This window comes from Sarcophilus harrisii, chromosome 1 (assembly GCF_902635505.1).
Source record: "Sarcophilus harrisii chromosome 1, mSarHar1.11, whole genome shotgun sequence".
Lineage (NCBI taxonomy): Eukaryota > Metazoa > Chordata > Mammalia > Dasyuromorphia > Dasyuridae > Sarcophilus > Sarcophilus harrisii.
The window spans coordinates 155018066-155036772 of NC_045426.1; the positions used below are offsets into that span (position 1 = coordinate 155018066).

Below are 18707 nucleotides of genomic sequence, written 5' to 3' on the forward strand. Positions count from 1 at the left end.
AGATCATTACTAGTTTTTCCTGCCACTGTTCTTTTCTCTATTGCTACTAAGTGAACATGACTACAGTCACTGGCTAGATCTCCTTGCTTATTTGTGTAGTTTTCTAGCTCACGTTCCTGTCCTTAGAAAAACATTGCAAACATCAGCTAGTGTCACTACTATCTGTTCTTTCTGGTAAAGTGTCATTGGAAACTGGAGAATAACCTTCTGTCTGTTCCCAGAAGCCTGCATGCATAATAATATGTACCAGATCTATTCCTGACTGACAGGGCAGCCCTGATTGAGAATGATGGGTGAGCTTGTCACCAGTGCCCATGGATGGGCAGAAATCAGTAGAGGAAGAAATGAACTCACAGATCACAGCACAGGGATATTACAATGCAAGAGAAGCTGTGGGAGAATTAAAAGATGCAGCTTCTTCAAGACATTCAGAGGAGGGTGGTTTCTAATTCATAAATGTTGAATGGGGAAACAATTTGGATAACATAATAATTTTTCACTACCAGTTGGATTATCGACACTTCTTTACAAAAGCAAGCAAACAAAACAACAAAAAACTAAGGGTAGGGAAGATGAATCCTGCTAATGTTACATATTGGGAGAAGTAAAGATCTGTGATTAAGGAAAAATGTATTTGGACAATGAGAAATGAAGCTGGAAATCAAACTACAATTTAGAAGGGAGAACAACTACCCTTATTCTCCCTCCTCCTAAAAAATCCTGTTTTTGAAAGGGTGGAGTATTGCCTTGATGACCATTTCTTTTTCTCCAGTCTATGTAATAACAACAATAAAATCTCATTTCACTGCTGTAATAAAGGGCAAAAGTTAGTCATTAGGAAGAACTTGTCCTTAAGAGTTGTAAGATGCTAAAGAGCTTGTCTTGTCAGAGCTAGGGAGACAGGAAGGTATAAGAGAAAGCCTTCAATTTGACTCCCCCTCCTGCCACAGATTCACTGTGACCTTAATTATTTAAATCACATGACCACTCTTAGTTTCCAATATGTGTAAATGGAGGCTGGGGGGAAGGGAGGTGTTAGAATAAATGATCTCTAAGATCCCTTCTAGTTCTCACATTGTGATAAACTCTGAAGTTTTCTAAATGAAAAAAAAAAAAAAAAGATATCTTAATTTTCCAAAAAGCAGGGAAGCAATTTTAGGAGGTTTGGAGTTAGAAAGGCCCTTCAAGATGATCTTAACAAATCTTATTTTACAGATGAGGAAATGGAGACAAGGCCATGGGAAGTGAAGGTCACATAACAAAACATACAAGGTCATAACAAGTAGAACTGGAATTTTTCTGATGATTAACTTCATAAGCTGCTTCACCCAAAGCTCCAGGGAAATTATTGTTCCTTATCCTCATTTTAGGGTAGCTAAGTGACTTTGAATTCATATGTTAACTGGCTGGCTAATAAAAATACACACATTGTTGAGGGTCAGGATTGGAGTCAGCACAATTTCAGGCCAAATCCAACTTCAGACATTTACTAGCTGTGTGACTCTGGGCAAATCACTTACCCCTGTTTGCCTCAGTTTCCTCATCTGTAAATGGACTGTAAAATGGCCTGGAGAAAGAAATGATGACAAACCACTTTCCCAAGACAATTCCCCCCAAAATTCAAGAAAATCCCAAGGAGGGTCATGAAGAGTTGGACACTACTGGAAAATGACTGAACAACAATTATTATTACTTTCCTTGCTCATTAGCATCCTAACCCAAAAAAGGATTGCCTCCTACTATTCATCAGTTGGCTTTTTGTGGGTAGGGAAAATGGAGAAAAAAAAGTTGGTAGGAAGTAATTTTGAAACAGAGAAAATTAAGTCACGTGATAATCTGTCCATTTCATTTGTCTCTATTACCTGTTATTCTAGGGGGGGGAAATGTTGGTAGGAAGCAATGTTGAAACAGAGAGAAAATCAAGGTGATAATCTGTCCATTTCATTTGTCTCTGATACCTCATAGACACCACTCATTATGGGTAAGAGCATATATAAAATTTATTTAGACTACCTCAAACTGATTATGATATAAGGTTTCCATATATATAGCAAAGGCACCTGGTAGTTACTCTTTGACTTATGAATAGTTTCTAGAGGAGAAAAAAAGTCTTTGAACCAATTTTAAAGTGAGCATTAGTCTAGGAACTGAGAGATTAGAATTTGTGATGATTATAGCTCCTCTCTGCCAATTAAGGAAATGATAATTACCCTCAGCACTTAATGATGGCTTCAGTGGAGCTCCCTCCTTTCTACCTATTTTGTCCTGCTGAGTTGTCAAGGTCTAATAAGCTTGAATGGCATGGTCTACCTGGACTGCATTTGGTACTTCACAAGATCAAAAAAATTTCCAAAGAAACGAAGAAAAATTTTGTTAAAATGGTTTTTCCTTAATGTGTGTATAAAAATTTTAATTTAATAATCTGATTTAATTCAATTACAATAATGCAGAGAAAAAATCCATACTTAAGGAAGAAGGCTAAGCTATATCAGATTTAAAAAATGATTTTTGAAGAACTATGCAGTGATTTTCTTTTTCCTCTGAGTGCCTTCGTTCTCCAAACTCTACCTCAGACTGCTGCCACACAGAGATACTGCAAGCATAGATCTGGCTGTGTCACTCTTCTGATCAAAAAAACTTCAGAGACTCCCTGTTATCTTTAGTATAAAGTAGAAACTCCTCTATCATTTGCAAACCTTTACAATTTGTTTCTAGCTTCTCATTCTAGACTAATTACACATTGCTCTCTTTCACACATCCCACTTTCTAGCCAATCTGACTTTCTGGCTATTCCTCCCACATGTCCCTTCATCTCCCATCTCTGTGCCTTTGCATATTCTGCCTGGAACATAGTCAACAATAGCTACAATCAGCAAGTATTCGTTATGCACTTACCATGTGCCAGGCACTGTGCTGAGCCCTGGGAATAATAAAAGTATCTAACAGTGATCAATTATATAGTACCTACTATGTGTAGGCACTGTGCTGAGCCCTGGGCATCATAATAGTAGCTAGCATTTATATAGTGCTGATTATGTGTCAGGTACATGGTGCTAAGCATTTTACAAATATCTCCCTGGGAAGTAATAATAGCTAACATTTAGTAGGATTTTCTATGTGTCAGACACTGTTCAAAACATTTTACAATTATCATCTCATTTGATCTTCACAATAAACCTGGGAAGGAAGTGCTGTTATTATTCACAGATGGGAAAACTGAGGCAAACAGAAAATAAATTACTTCTTCAAAGTCCATAGCTAGTAAGGGTCCGAGGGCAAATTTAAAATTACTTCTTCCTGTGCCCAGTGCCACCCACTATGACATGGGCCCCAATATCAATATAAACAAGGAGCTTATATTCTGTATATGTAAAAGAAAGCTGAAAGGGGGCAAAGTAAGAGATATGACAGAGAAAGAGCAGATAATCAGAAGTACGGATTTGAGAGGATGGAAAATATGACTAGCCTGGACGGACTCCTTAAAATGGAAGTTCCTCAAGGCCCCTAACAAGTGGAGGGAGAGCTGTAGAGATGGAGGCTATTTTTCCATGGGAGAAATCCTGGGTGAAACTTCCTGGATGAAGAGGTTTTTGCTACATGATAGAAAGTCAGGTGGGCAAGCTGGGGAGCAGTGTGCTCCTCACCTCTGTTTCTTAGTCCTTTCAATACCCAGCTTAAAGGTAATTTATTCAGGAACAAGGAGTCATCCTCATCCTGGCCACTCTCCTTCAGTTATTAATGCCCCCTCAATATACTGTGTATTTATTTAATATTAATTTTATTTTTACATTTCCAGTGTATACTACCTCACCCCACACTTTAAGCTCCTTGAGGGCATGAATTATTCCATTTTTGTCTTTGTATCTTCAGTGCCTAGAATTAAAAGTGTGAGTAAAGTTGGTGTATGATGCTAGTTGACCTGTGTACCCCGGAGTGAACATTACAATTTGTTCACACACACACAACTTAATAATGTTGTTGCATTGAATTGCATGCTGTATAAGAAATGGGATTGTGAGTCTTATTCATATCATGCTCAGGAAATCTAACCATTCTAAAGGAATCAGGTGATACAGCAATTTTGATTTTGACCTTTCTTGTTTCATCTCATCCTCTATTACCTGCAATTAAAGCTGCATCTGTACCTGTAGAGAGTAATCCCACAAGCTAGAGCACTACTGTTTAACCTGACACCTTCCCTTTCAAGGGATTATGTAACATTTTTTTAGTACTTTCTCAGTGTTCCCAAAACTGATTGAAATGTAATTGAGAAAAATCTAACGAGCATAATGAAAATAATGAATTTAAGAAAATAAAAATAAACACACAACAAATATATAACATCTAAGTCAATATGCAGCTAGTGGGGATCCTTACATATGGTTTAGTATTTTTCTTTCAGTTTGACATCATTGGAATGGTAGACAAGAGAGCTGGACTCAGGGAAATCTTTGTTCAACTCCTACTTCAAACCTTTATTAATTGACATCAAGAATCATTTGACTTTTCTAAGGCTCAGTTTCTTTATGTGAAAAATAAACATATTCTTGTCCCCAAGAAGTACCTATAGCACCAGTCTCATTGGTCATTGTGAAACAAATGAAATAGAATGTTTTGGAAGCTTTAAATGACTTTGCAAATGTCAATTATTATTATTATGCTTTCCTGCTTCCCAGGTGAGTTCATCACTTACCTCTCTTTCCTTCTTTTTTTCTTTCTCTCTATATCCTATTACTCTGTCCCTGTCTGGTTATATTCCCTTTTTCTGAGACAGCTTATCATGTCAAGTAATTGAGCCCCATTGAGAGTATCTCCACCCTCTCTTTTCTCCCTAGTGCCCATGAAAACATGAGCCCCTTTCCCCAAGATACTTCAGTGCCATAATGACAAATATACACATAATATTGTGTAAATGAAATGTAATCACAGCAGGGAAAGGATGGAGATTTGCCGAGACAAAGTTAGAAGTCAATTGAAAACCTACTGGGACCAAGGAAGACCAAGATGGTCTAATAAGTAACAAATAAATCAGAGTCCTGGAAAATACAGAATGAACTCAGGCCCTGTGAAAAGAGCATTAGCTACAGAGGCCCCAGTGGATTCAACATCTGATTAAGAGAGTTACAGGAACAGTATAAAGGAATATCTGAGTCAAATGAAAAAAGCATGCATCACAAAAACTAAAATACATTTATAATGCAATAAGAGCATGATGACAGGGAGAAAACAACAGCTCACAAAGAAATGGAAGACAAATACACAAAGAAAGCCTTACATTTCAGTGCATGTATTACCAGGAATCAGCATGATTTAAAGGCAGTGAATAAGTCACATTGATGATAATAATTCCTCAAAGCTCCACCTATCATCCATGTTATGATGTGGGGAGGATGAAAAAGTCAGGGAATGTCAACCAAGGTGATGAAATACTTTGGGGATTCTGCATCCCATGTTTAGTACTTGGGCAAAAGGACAACCTTCACAGTGAGTCAGTAAGCTGAATTTACTGAGTACCTAGTGTATTCAGAGCACTGTATTCCCAAAGCCATGTTAGGGATTTAAAGGACATAGAATACATATTCTTACCCTCAAGAAAATTACAATTTGGCGTTCAGCAATTAGGTACTAAGAGCACTATTGAATTCTGGGTCCAGAAAGGATTTAATTTTGTCTGAATGAATTTCATTAATTGAGGCTGATTTTCCAAGAGAGCAAGAGTCAGTCACTATTTTAACCCTGAGTACTCCCAATAAAATTGCTATCTGGTTCCATTGTGGATTTAAAAAGGGGGGAAAGTTAGGAAATAGAAAAGGAAGAATAGAATAAGGAAACAAAAGAGAGCAAGGAAGAGGAGGATTAAGAGAAAGAGAAAAAAAGGAGGGATAGATGATGACTACATAGATACAACCATTCACCTTAGGTACTATTCAGGTGACATCAGTGTCATAGATTAGACACATGCCATGGATTGATTCAGTTATGGTATCCACAGAGATGAAATATTACAATCAGTACCATTTTTAGTCAATCCTGAATGACATAATTATGGATAATGTCCTAGGATCTCTGACTGTCAGAGAGCAAATTTTAGTTCTAACTAATATACTGAGGGACTTTAAGGAAGTGTTCCTATTTCCCCTTATTTAAAATACTTATGTTAATTCCTGGCTCACATGAGGCACTGTCAGAATAATACGAGATCAGCAGTTGTGAAACCACTTTGAAAGAATGTAAAAAATGTAAGAGAAATGTTCACATACATATTTAATTTAATTTACTTTAAAATCTTGAATAGAAGCCTGGGATATGTATCTCCATGTGCTCAGTATTGGAATAAAATAATGAAAAGTGACATAATCTTTCTTCAAAAAGCTAACAGAAGCAATGGTACCCCTGAATGACTGGATCATTATCTGTCTGCATTTCCCAGCTTCCTGGCACATAGATTAAGCTACTTCTATCTCCAAAGGCAAGAAAATTGTCCTCATGACTTGAATGGCCTAAAACTCAAGCCAAGAAAAACAAAAAAACAAATAAATAAATAGCCAGCATTTATATAGCACTTACTATGTGTCAGTCACTGTGCTAAGCACTTTACAAATGTTATCTCATTTGATTGTCACACAAATCCTTGGAAGTAGCTATTATTCTCATTTTACAAATGAGGAATCTGAGGCAAAGGGAAATTAAGCAATTTATCCAGTGTCACAAAGCTAGTAGTTACATGAGGCTGGACTTGAACTCTTGTTTTTCCTGACTGCTGGCCCAGCACACTATACACTATGGCATCTTAACTATTGTGTAGTTATTGATGTGAACATGCCCATTGGAATTGGACTCCCCAGATTTGATAGAAGTAGCTCATATTGTGGTTAAGTGAGAGAAAGGAGATGCAAATATAGATCATAGGGTGATTGAGCATCCACATATAGTATCATAACACTTTGTATCAAGAGTCTTTCTCATGGAATAAGAAGAGCCCCTTCAGTGAATCTTAATGATGACTCTAAATTAACTCAGTGGATGCTAGAAGATGCAAATAGAAAAAAAAATTTCCAGGCCCCCTATTCTTTGTTTATTGTTAATTGTCATAGAGAATCTGAATAGCCAGTATAAAAAAAGTTGCATGTAAACTGATGTAATACATTGAATAGTTTGAAACAGACCTTGTGGTTAAATTTTCAGTGAAACCAGAGGACTTGGATAGGACTGATAACAATACAATTGAAAAGTGATGCTGATGAAGACAGGGACCCACAGACCATAAGATCTCTGACCCAGGGGTTTCCTTAGAAAATGTGCTACTTTCTTAGCTACTTTACTATAGATGATCCTATGTTTTGACGAAAATCAGTGACTATGCTGGATATGTCATCATCTATGCTATAACTCTGAGTTTTGATGCTCTCTGGCTCATTGTAATCACTTTTTATTGGGTGACCCAGTATGAACTGCAAAAGATGTGCATTTGACTTACTACATGGACCAGATCATTGAGATCCAGGACTTAGTGATTCTAAAGTGAAGAAATGAAAGTCTAAAATTTCCCATCTTCATTCTCTTCCATATTTGATCACTTTTCCAGGGGGCCATTACATTTTAATTTTTTTTGTTGTTTTATTCTGTCTTTTTAATATTGATTTCTTTTCTTTCTTTTTCTTCCAATGTTGCTTATGAAAGATTTCTTGAATTCACAAAATTTTGGTTGTCTATGCCTAAAAGCATTCAGATAGTAGGAGGATCTCTAGAAGACCTTTAGGACTTTTCCACCAAGGAATGGGGTATGATAACATATCTGTCAGAATTCCCCCTTTCACTCTTCTTGCCATGTAATTTAGGCTAGTTGTCACCTAACACTAAAGACAACAAGTTGTCAGCAACACTTAATTGAGTGATACTTAATTGACCTAGAGAGTTAAGGCTGAGTAACTAATATTGCTTCTTGTTTGCCTCACGTAAGGACATAAAAAGCCCACCTATGTGTTTTCAGACTTACACGTAGTGAATGTCCCAAAGTCACTTGAGTAATCAATCATAGCCTGTCCTCTGAACCAAATGATGTCCATAAAGAGGGAAAAGTGGGGGAATGGGAAATTATTTGTTATATCCTTATTGAGGGTCCTTTCTATACCATGACTATAAACCTTCCTTTGTTAACTGTTGAATAACCTACAAATGTCTCATTTTATTCCAATATCCACTTAAGCTGCTACAGCCTGAGTTGGATCTTGACTACAATGTATTACTAGTCTTCTTACTGATAATGGTCATCTGGATCCCTTTGTGAAAATCCAGGAAAAAATTATAAAATTTACACCTTAAAAATGGTAGGCCTTTAGATCCACATGACATCCATCATTCCCTCCTTGCTCTGTCAACCACATCCCCATGCCACAGAAATATCCATATCTTTGACATAGTCTATTTATAGGAATATAACATAAATGTCACGTAAATGCTTGGGCGACCCTGACTTTTAGAGAGTCAAAAGAAAGTGGAGTTGATGACTGAAACAGGCAGCACCTGGTTTCCCAGATTTTCATTGCTCCTTTTAGTGTCCGAAGCCTAAGGCTAGCCCTGTCCAGGAGGTGTGGGTGACTGCTACACAACCTTGCTGTGCTCTGCCTGGAGGCCAGTTGCAAATACTCTTATGAGGTCAAGACTCCACAATTATGAAATGCTTGTTCTGTGCTGAATTAGGCGTGCAATTAATTTCAGCACCACAATAGACCACATAATCAGAAAATAATTCCCAGGTGGTTTCCACAGTCAAGCACAAGTGTACATAAAGTAACATGCTTTGGTCAAGTGACCTTAATCAACCAACTTGTTTTTTTTAATGAATGTTTTTATTGTTTTTTGTGAATTGATTGATGAAATCAATGAAATCTGCTTTGTTTTCTATGGCTTTATGGAAAAGTGCCTCAAATGCCTTATTATTCTCCCGACTACTGCAATGTCATAGTTTAGAAGGCATGATAGCAAGATGTAGCGAGATCATAAAATAATTGATTTAGAACCAGAAGGAACCTGTAGATGCTATATAGTTCAACATACTCATTTTACAAATGGGGAAACCAGAGAAGTTAAACAATTTGCACATCACACAGGTAGGAAGTAGGAGTGTCAGAATTAACTCTGATTCAAAAGCTAACATTCTTTCTGCTATACTACTCTGCCTCCCAGCAGAATTTAACTCTCTCAGAGAGTTAAATGTTAATTATTTTATTGCTGTTAAGGCAGCACCCAATGTAGTCTGATTTGGGTATAATCATAATAATTATGTAGATTTTGCTGTTATTGTTGAGTTGTTTTCAGTCATATCTGACTCTTTTTGACCTCATTTTGGGTTTTCTTTACAAAGAGACCTGAGTGGTTGGCCATTTCTTTCTTATTTTACAAATGAAGAAACTGAGGCAAACTTAGTAAGTGTCCTTTCTATACCATGACTACAAACCTTCCTTTGAATGATCTAAAATTGTCTCATTTTATTCCAATATCACACCTAAGCTACCACAGCCTGAGTCAGATCTTGACTATAATGTATTACTGGTCTTCTTACTGATTATGGTCTGATTAAGCGACTTGCTCAGGTTCACACAGAAAGTAAGTGTGTGAGGACAGATTTAAACTTGGGAAGATGAGTCTTTCTGATTCTGTCTCTGATCCTCCATTCACTGTGCCATCCAAGTGCCCTCACATACATACATATGTTCATACTTATGTGTGCATGTACATACTGTGGATCCTCAGAACACAGCCATTACATCCCCACAGGGCACTAGGGGCTAACTCTGATAGGCTGGGAGCTATCTTTCTAATATTATATAGCTTCCAAGCTCCTAACAATGTGTTTTCTGCCCTGTTATCATTTTGCATAAATCAACCAGACTTCATTAGCTTTTAGAAAGGGGTATTTACTACAGTGATATTGTTTATACAGATGGTACATACATTCCCCCCCAAAAGTCCTACAGTTCATAACAGAATCCAGGGGAATGTTGGCTCAAGCTTAATGAGGACAAGTGATTAAGGGGGAACTCACTGCTCCTGGAACCCTTTTGCTGGAGTTCTCAAAAGATTTTCCTTATGTTTGGTTTAGCTTTTTTTCTAGGTTCTTTATAGAGACTTGAATTTGCTTTTCTATTGTCTATTCTTGGCTTTCAGTGTACACTATATCTGTCATCAACCATTTCAGGGACATTGCTCGGATGCTAAGGTAACAGCCTGCATCCTTCAGATGCCCCTCAGGCCAAGGGGGATGGGCAGAAGACTGAATCTGCTTCCTTGGGCTCTGCTCCTCCCCTCTAATGATTCCTTCTCAGGGGTTTAGCTGGCACAGTCTCTTGTCTTCACTGCCAACCCACTTGATTCTAACTCTTCCAACAAGCTTGATGGTTTTATATAGGCCCCATAGTGTGTGACCAAGTTCCTCAGCCAGTCTGAACAGACTTTCTGTTGCAGCTAGAGAAATATCTAACTCATGTTCACCCTTTGTGAAAATCAACATGGGATCTTTTCTGATAAATATATCAGAGTGTAACATTTTTATTTACTTTAGTGAAATAGGATAATTAGCATCAAGAGGTATCAAATTCAGGACCCCATTTAGGTATTAACTTAAAATGTCAGCTTAAAATATTTTTGAAAGTAAATGAAAATAGGTATTCTGTGGCTTTCTAAGTCAATGTGCAGTGAACAGAGAGAGATTTATATTTGAATTTGATATCACTGACTGAACTGACTCTCTACTCTTACATGCTCTCCTAGATTTAATGCCAGTGCTTACCCTTGCAATATTTGCCTTACATGTCATTACATATGTTCACTGATGCATTGCATTGCTGTGTACTCCTGGGTTTTTTTTTCCTTTTACATATTTATTTGTTTTGTTTCAGCATCACATATGTATTGTACTTTCCCGACTCTGTTTAGTTTTTTTCTTAGCTATGTAGCCTGTAATTGGGCGATTTCATAATTGGGCAATAGCTTACAGACACTATGACAAGGGCAGCAAGTGGTACTATGGATAGAGTCCTGGATCTGAAATCAGAAAAACTCATCTTTCTAAGTTCAAATCTGGCCTCAGACACTTGTTAGGTGGAAGTCACTGCACAATTCACTTAACCTTTTTTGACTCAGTGTCCTTATCTGTAAAATGAAATGGAGAAGGAAATGACAAACTACTTCTAGTATCTCTGCTAAGAAAACCCTAAATGGGGTCACAAAAAATCAAACACAACTGAAGCAAATAAACAACAAATATAAGAGAAATGTAAATATAAATTAAGACAGTGTGCTAGATTACTGCTGAATATTAGGAATTTTCCATACTAATTAGGGACTGAGAGTAGCTGATTGTTGTTCTAATTTTTTTTGAATATAATTGCTTTTAATATAAGCTCACTAAAGCAACAGAGGAGGGAACTATGTAGACATGAGGTACCATTATATTGCCCTTAGTAGTTCACATTATTTGGGGAAAAGGCTAAAATAGTTGTTTTATAGAAATATAATGAATCTCTATATTATTAGAAATCATGAATATAAGGAATCTACTTAAACATGGAAGGACATATGAACGAATGCTCATTAGTTTATATATAAATTTAGGGAAGGACCTTAGAAGTGATCTAGTCTAAATCCTCAGTTTATAAATAAATAGAGACCCAGAGACATGAAGTGACTGCTTAAGATGTCACAGATAGCAAATGGCAAAACTGGGATTTGTAACCTTGTCCTCTGGCTCTAATCTGGCACGTTTTCACTATGCCACCTTCCCTAAAGAGTGAGATAAGTAGAAATATGTAGAATGATTATAAAAATGTGAATGAGAATAATGAGAAAAGAAGCAGAATTCTGAATAATTGCAGTGACCATTTATGGTCCTGAATCTTTTGATGATGAATCACACTTTTTTTCCCTTGGTAGAGATGTGTTTCCTTATTTATAAAATGGTTACAACTAATCCTTACATTCATCATTTCGCAGGGTATGATAAACGACCTGTAAATCTTAAAGAGTTGCATAAATGTGAGCTATCAGGAGATTGTTTTGAATGTACTTTGGAGTACAGAGTGTTGCATTATCAGATATAATTATTGTTTCCGTTGTTTTGCTGTTTTTATTACAAAAAATGGTTCAAGATAAGGGAGGGAAGGAATATTGGAAAAGTATTGTAGTGTAGGAACAAAAGGCACCAATAGAACTAAAAATAAATGATACAAGTTCTAGCTGCAATCTACCCTTGAGATATATTTTTTATATTATAGTTCTTCAAGAATTGTTAAAGGCATGTTTATACAATACTGGTAAAACTACTTGGAAAAGTTGAGAAATAAATTATTTATTTCCCAATTTAAGAAATACTGAATATTAGAGCAGAATGGGACTTTAAAGTTTCTGTAGTCTAGAGCAAGCCAACTCTGGCTTGCAGAGGTAAGAATTTATTTTAATTATATATATATATATATATGTATTATATATGACATGTTATATATATATTACATTAAGAATTAATAAGTATATATAGTTTTAACTAATTAAAATTAATTTATTTTTAAATATAATAAAACTTTAATTCTTATTTTAATAAAAGTTTATTTTAATTTTTAGCTCAGGGGCAGTACAGAAATAGACAGTGAGCCAGATTTGGCCAGTAGGTAATTCTGATCTAGTGTCACTCTCTCCATTCCTAGATGATAAAATTGAGAGTCAGAGAGATGAAGTGATTTATTCTAGATTACACAGACAATTAGTATCTGAGCCAGGGGTTGAACCTGCTTCCTTACTCCCTGTCCATCTTCATTCCATTCTGAAATACTGCTCCCTCTCAGATTATCTTTACAAATGCTCATAGCAGATTAGATGACATAAAAATTAAAACATAGGAAGTAGAATATATCTTCAGGGTCACATCTATTTTGGGGTGAACCATTTGAGGAAAGAAGAAGTTCAAGGAATCAGCAATGTCCTTGTCTTCACAGAAGCCTCATGTCCATCTTCCTGCTTCAGCAGCAGCAGCAGCAGTGTCTGAGTTTTAGGACCTTTTTCATACCTTTAGGTCTGTGAAATAGCTATTCCAGAAGCAGCAAGCTTGATCTCATACATCAAGACCAAGTGAAGAAACACCAGTGCTCTCTGGGAAGCTCTTAATTATGTTTGAGTCGAATTAATACTGTTATTACATTGTCTCTTTTAAGTTCTCAACAGTTTTGTTGGTTTTGCTTTACCAATGTTTATAATGTTTATATGTGCATATGTGTATGCACACACACACACACACATATATATATATATATCTAGGTAAGAACTGTATATACATTTAATACATATATATGGTTTTTTACATCATTCCTTTGCTCAAGAAGCTTCGATGTATCTCTGCAGTAGGAGAAAATACAATTCCTGTGTTGGACATTTTAAATCCTCCATAATCTGGTTCTAGCCCAGCTTTCCAAAATGATTATGCATTATTTACTTTATATTGCAGTCAAACTAGTTTTCTTGCTCTTTTCTATAAATGTCTTGCAATTTCCAGCATCCAAATATTTTATAAACTTCTGCATCTCTTCAAGGCTCAGCTCGAGACATTTTTTAAGAGACTATCTTTGTATCTTTTAACTGTTAGTGACCTCCCCAAAATCACTATATATTATTGATTTTATATAGATCTTCAATGTATTTATCTGAGAACATGTTTTATCTGCTTCAAGAAGAATGTGAACTTTGGGAGCAGGGACAGATTTACTTTGTCTTTGTATTCCCAGGACCTAGCATAATTTGTTGAACTTAGTAGGCACTTAATAAATGCTCATGCTATATACATACACACACACAAACATACACAAATGTGTATATGCATGTATACGTATACACATACATACTTACATAACTTAATTGATAGCAAAAATTCTCTGGAAGCTCTATACACATATCCAGTAATATACATGCATATATACATACATATACACATACATACTGAATTTGACATTGTTATTATAGTTATACATATATATTTGTGTATATGTATAGATGTATATATACAGATATAGGTATATGCTTCTACATACAGACTTTTACTGCAATTAATAAAGTAGTTAATTAATGATCTGTACAACTAAGAGGTGCAGTGGATAGAGTGCTGGGTCTGGATTCAGGAAAACTCATCTTGAATTCAAATCCAGTCTCAAATACTAGCTATGAATGCTCCTCAGCAATCAGTTAACCCATGCGCTTTTGTTTTGTCATCCATAAAATGAGCTAGAGAAGGAAATGACAGCTCCAATATTGTTGTGAAGAAAACCCTAAATGAGGTCACAAAGAATCTGACATGACTCAATAACCACAACCATAATAATAATACAATTGTCTCCAATCCAATGTATGGCCCCTCTTAGAGACTAATGCTTAGTATTGAGTTTATTTTTATGATTCTTCACATTTTCCTGCCTAGGAAAGGAGTCTGGAGCGGGGATCAAGAGTCCAGAATGCAAAACTGAAGAGGGTCCAGAAGTCCCCATTCTAGAAGATACGCTATCTTCACCAGTAGACATTCAGCACCATTCATGGCAGGTTTCCACGGATATTGAGAATACGGAAAAGTAAGTGCTCTTAATGGGAGTTTTGCATTTAGAGAACAATTGATCTCCCAGATAATCGTGTGGCAGAACACAGAGGGCAGAGACATCTTAGTCCACATTTCAAAAAGCAGACTTTTCTTCAGCCTGCCTGGGAGAAACTTCAAAGACTATCTACCTACTCCATCCCCCTTGTTTTTCAGATGATACATTGTCAGTCCAGAGTAGTCAAGAATCTAACCCAAAGTCACACAGCACATTAGTATCAGAAGCAATGATAAAACCTGACCCGTGGGTTCACTACACCTGATGGCATCCCCAGGGAAATCAAAATATACTATCTTTCTTGGTAAAGGGATTGAAGGAATTTCTCTTGTAGGATTGAGATCCCCTGATTGTTTCTAGTTTTCTCTGGAAAAGAGCTGGGGAGGGGTTAGGGTGGGAAAAGGGACCAGGACTGACTCAGAAGACTGAATGAAGCTGTATCTAGCTGATACCCAGACTTTAGGTGTCCATATGCCCCATGGCAGTCATTTTGAGAGATAAGAGGAAGGGGCAAGAAAAGGAAAGAGGCATTTACTAAGTAATTACTATGTGTGGGGCACTGTGCTAAGTTCTTTACAGATATTAATTCATTTGATCTTCACAACAACTCCAGGAGGTACATGCTCTTGTGATTCCTATTTTACAGCTGAGGATACTGAGGGAAACAGGTTAAGTGACTTGTCCAGGATCATGCAGCTATTGAACTCAGATGTTCCTGACTCCAAGTCTAGTGCTTTATCTATTATACTACCTGAGTGCCTCAAGAAGAAGCTATTTCTCTGAACCCATTCAGCTGCCAGGAAGAGAGTGATACTTTCATTTGGGCAAAAAGAAATAGCATCATTTATATAGCACTTACTATGTGCCAGGCACTGTACTAAAGGCTTTATAAACTTATCATATTTGATCTTCACAAGAATCCTGAGAGTTAAATGCTATTATTATCTCTATCTTACAGATGAGGAAACTGAGGAAACAGAGATCAACTGACTTGTCCATGGTTATATAGCTACTATGCACCTGAGGGTGGGTTTGAACTAAGATCTTCCTGATTTCAGGCTCAGCACTCCACCCACTGAACCACCAAGTTGCCCCTAATCCTAGTATAGATTACTTAACATATAGATATATTACTAGTCATATCCTAGCATGGCTGAGAGAGGCCTGGGATTAGGCAGGAAGACAAACTCAATCCTATCCTAACCCATAATTTTTGTGTGACTTTGGGTATGTAACCTTATTGTGTCTCAGGCAACTAACTCTCTTGGACGCCTCTCTTTAGTCCTTTACGTTCCTGTACATTCCGATTTCTCATATTCTTATATATTCCCATGTGTCTCATTAAGATGCTAAACATCCCCCATTCTGCTACAGAAACATTCTGTGTACTGCCCTTAATAGATAGAGGCAGAGTCATGCGGAGGAAACAGCTTTGGATTTAGCATCAGAAAACTAGAGCTGAAATACAGACTCTTAACTCTGTGATCTTGGACAAGTTGTTTCACTTCAGTTCTCTCACCTATAAATGAGGTAATTGGACCAGTTGGCCTCTAAAGACCCTTTCCAGCTCTTCCCTATATGATCCTCCGACCCAAATAGTCCAGTTCTGTAATCCCCAAAGCTGGCACAAAGCAACTTGATTGAATATAGGACAGTTCCAGGGAGTAAGATGTGTTGGGAATATTGCAGGTGGATTGCATTATCAACAAAGTAATGAACATTTTATTTTATTAGTTTTAGAAGGTTAAGACATAATTGTATTTATATTCTTTGTGTTTCTGCTTCAAAATTGTAATACAATTACAAAGTTAATTACCAAATTTCCATGTTTATAGAAGAAATTGTGTGTGTGGTAATTATGAGCTATTGGCAAAACTCTCACCTTGTATGAGCATGAAAATTGAACAATTCAAACACTGAACCTGTTTGATGAAATTGATAGTACTCTACAGAGAAATGATTAAGGATGATTCCTCTTTTCAATGGAAAACCAGAGAATTCTACAGGCTGTTTCTTATAAAATCAGCTTCTTCTGACCACTGCTTCCTCTAATCCATCCCACCTTCTATCAGCCTTTTTTACCCTTCTGTTATTCCCCTTTTACTTCCTTGTATATGTGTATCTATATATAAAAGTAGATATATGTAGATATTGTTACACATACAAATATGTGTATTCTACATATTTATATATGTATATGTATGTTCTATAGAAAGATTTCTATACCCAGTTGAATGCATTTGCTATTTCCTCTTTGAGCCAGTTGTGATGACGAGAAGGTTCAAGCATTGCCTGCTACCCTACCTCCTTCCTTCCTCTCCACTGTAATAAAATCAGCTTCTTGCCAAATTCACTTTGGCTAGATTAATTTCCCTATTCAAAAGCTGTGTAATTCAGCTATAAGTCTCAGAGGTTACATTAAAAAACAATCAAACTGTGGAAAAATATAGATTTGAAAAAAACTGAAAAATTTTAAATATGTACTTTAAATATATGCCTATAAATATTGGCATTCTGGCCCCCCACCTCTCAATTATTCTGTGTTTTCTCATAAAAGTCATTAAAGATAAAGAGAACAAATAGAATGGTGTTCTCATGGAGTTAATCATATTCTTCCATTTTCCCAGGTTCTTATCCCTGAGGGCCTTTTTGACCTCTAGAAGTCGGTCAGTATAAATTACATATTGACTATTTATTGAAAATTTATAAATGGGAGTTGTGGGCACTTATGAATTCATGGCCCTGCTCTTGAGAAGTTATGGTGTAGTAAGCCCTTAAAGACTATAAGCTATATTATAAAACATCAAAACCACCTGATATTCACTTAAAAAATGAATCAGTGGAATAGGTGAGACAATAGAGAGGCAGAAACAATGGAATTCAATGACCAAGCTTTTGATAAAATAGAAACCATAAATTAGGAAAGAATTCCTTATTTGGAAAAAACTAAAATAAATCTTCTGGGGACACTAGAAAAAAGTTTGGCAGAAATTAGGTTTAGACAACATTAGTCCAAACACCTTGCTCCATATTCCATAATGCATTCTAAGTAGATATATGATCTTAATAGTAAAGATCTTATCTTTAAAAATTAGAAGAGAAACAGATAATATACTTTCCACAACTGTAGGGAAGAATTGTATTCTTAACTAAGCAAGGAATATAGCAATTACAAAAGATAAAATAGAAAACTTGGATTATATGAAACTGACTTTTGCACAAATGAAATTAATACAACTAAAATACAAAAGGAAGTAGTTAAACAATGTGGTATAGTCAAAAGAGCATTAGAATGTTGAGTTAATCAAGAAGTTAAGAAACTGGAATTTATATTTTAGGATAACTGATTTACTTTCTTATCTTATGGGTTTATTTTATGCATTTAAAAACATTATTCTGATGAGGTCCATAGGTATCACCAGCCTATCAGAGGGGTCCATAATATAAACAAAAATAAGAACCTCTGCACTAGCAGTTTGTTAAAAGAAGTGAATAAAAAAAATCTAAAAGTATTTATACTTAAAGCTTACACTGACTAATTCTATATTGATGTGTTTGTCATTCATGCAGAGACATGCGAGAAATGAAAAACCTTTTAAGCAAACTCAGGGAGACTATGCCTTTACCATTGAAAAATCAAGGTGAGTCTTGCCATTTCTCTAGGGGAGAAAATGTTATCACTGGAATAATCTTGAAAATTCATTTTTAAGGAGTTAATTTAAGCTTTTTATATCCAAGTAAAAATTAATTTAAGAGAAGGCAGTATGGTATATGGAAAGATAACAAGCTTTTGGATGAGAGGAGCTGGGTTCAGATTCTACTTCTGATATTAGTTGTGTTGGATAAGTCATTTAACCTGCATGGACTTCACTTTCTTTATCTGTAAAATGAGAGAGATGAACTTGACCTCTAAGTTCTCTTCCATCTCTAAATCTATAATTTCTATATGTTTGGTTTCCCTTTTGCAGCCAAGATGAAGAACTTTCTAAATGACCTTGAAATGGGGAAAAGGGAAAGGTGGTAGGGGAGAGTGGTAGTTTTTAAGAAAACATATATATATATATATACATATGTATAAGGCAC

At 36.1% G+C, this 18707-nt stretch overlaps 1 protein-coding gene across 3 annotated transcripts in view; it reads left to right on the forward strand.

Moving 5' to 3' along the window:
- Positions 1-18707, forward strand: part of RGS7BP (regulator of G protein signaling 7 binding protein) — a 117554-nt gene that overhangs the window by 82709 nt on the left and 16138 nt on the right. Inside the window, exons 4-6 of one of the 3 annotated variants that reach the window (XM_031965521.1) lie at positions 14456-14603; positions 17252-17290; positions 18195-18265. In XM_031965521.1, coding sequence (XP_031821381.1) covers positions 14456-14603; positions 17252-17290; positions 18195-18265 — 258 coding nt within the window. Of the gene's footprint in view, positions 1-14455; positions 14604-17251; positions 17291-18194; positions 18270-18707 lie in introns of those variants that run through there. The other 2 variants (XM_031965535.1, XM_031965529.1) reach the window with 2 other exon arrangements.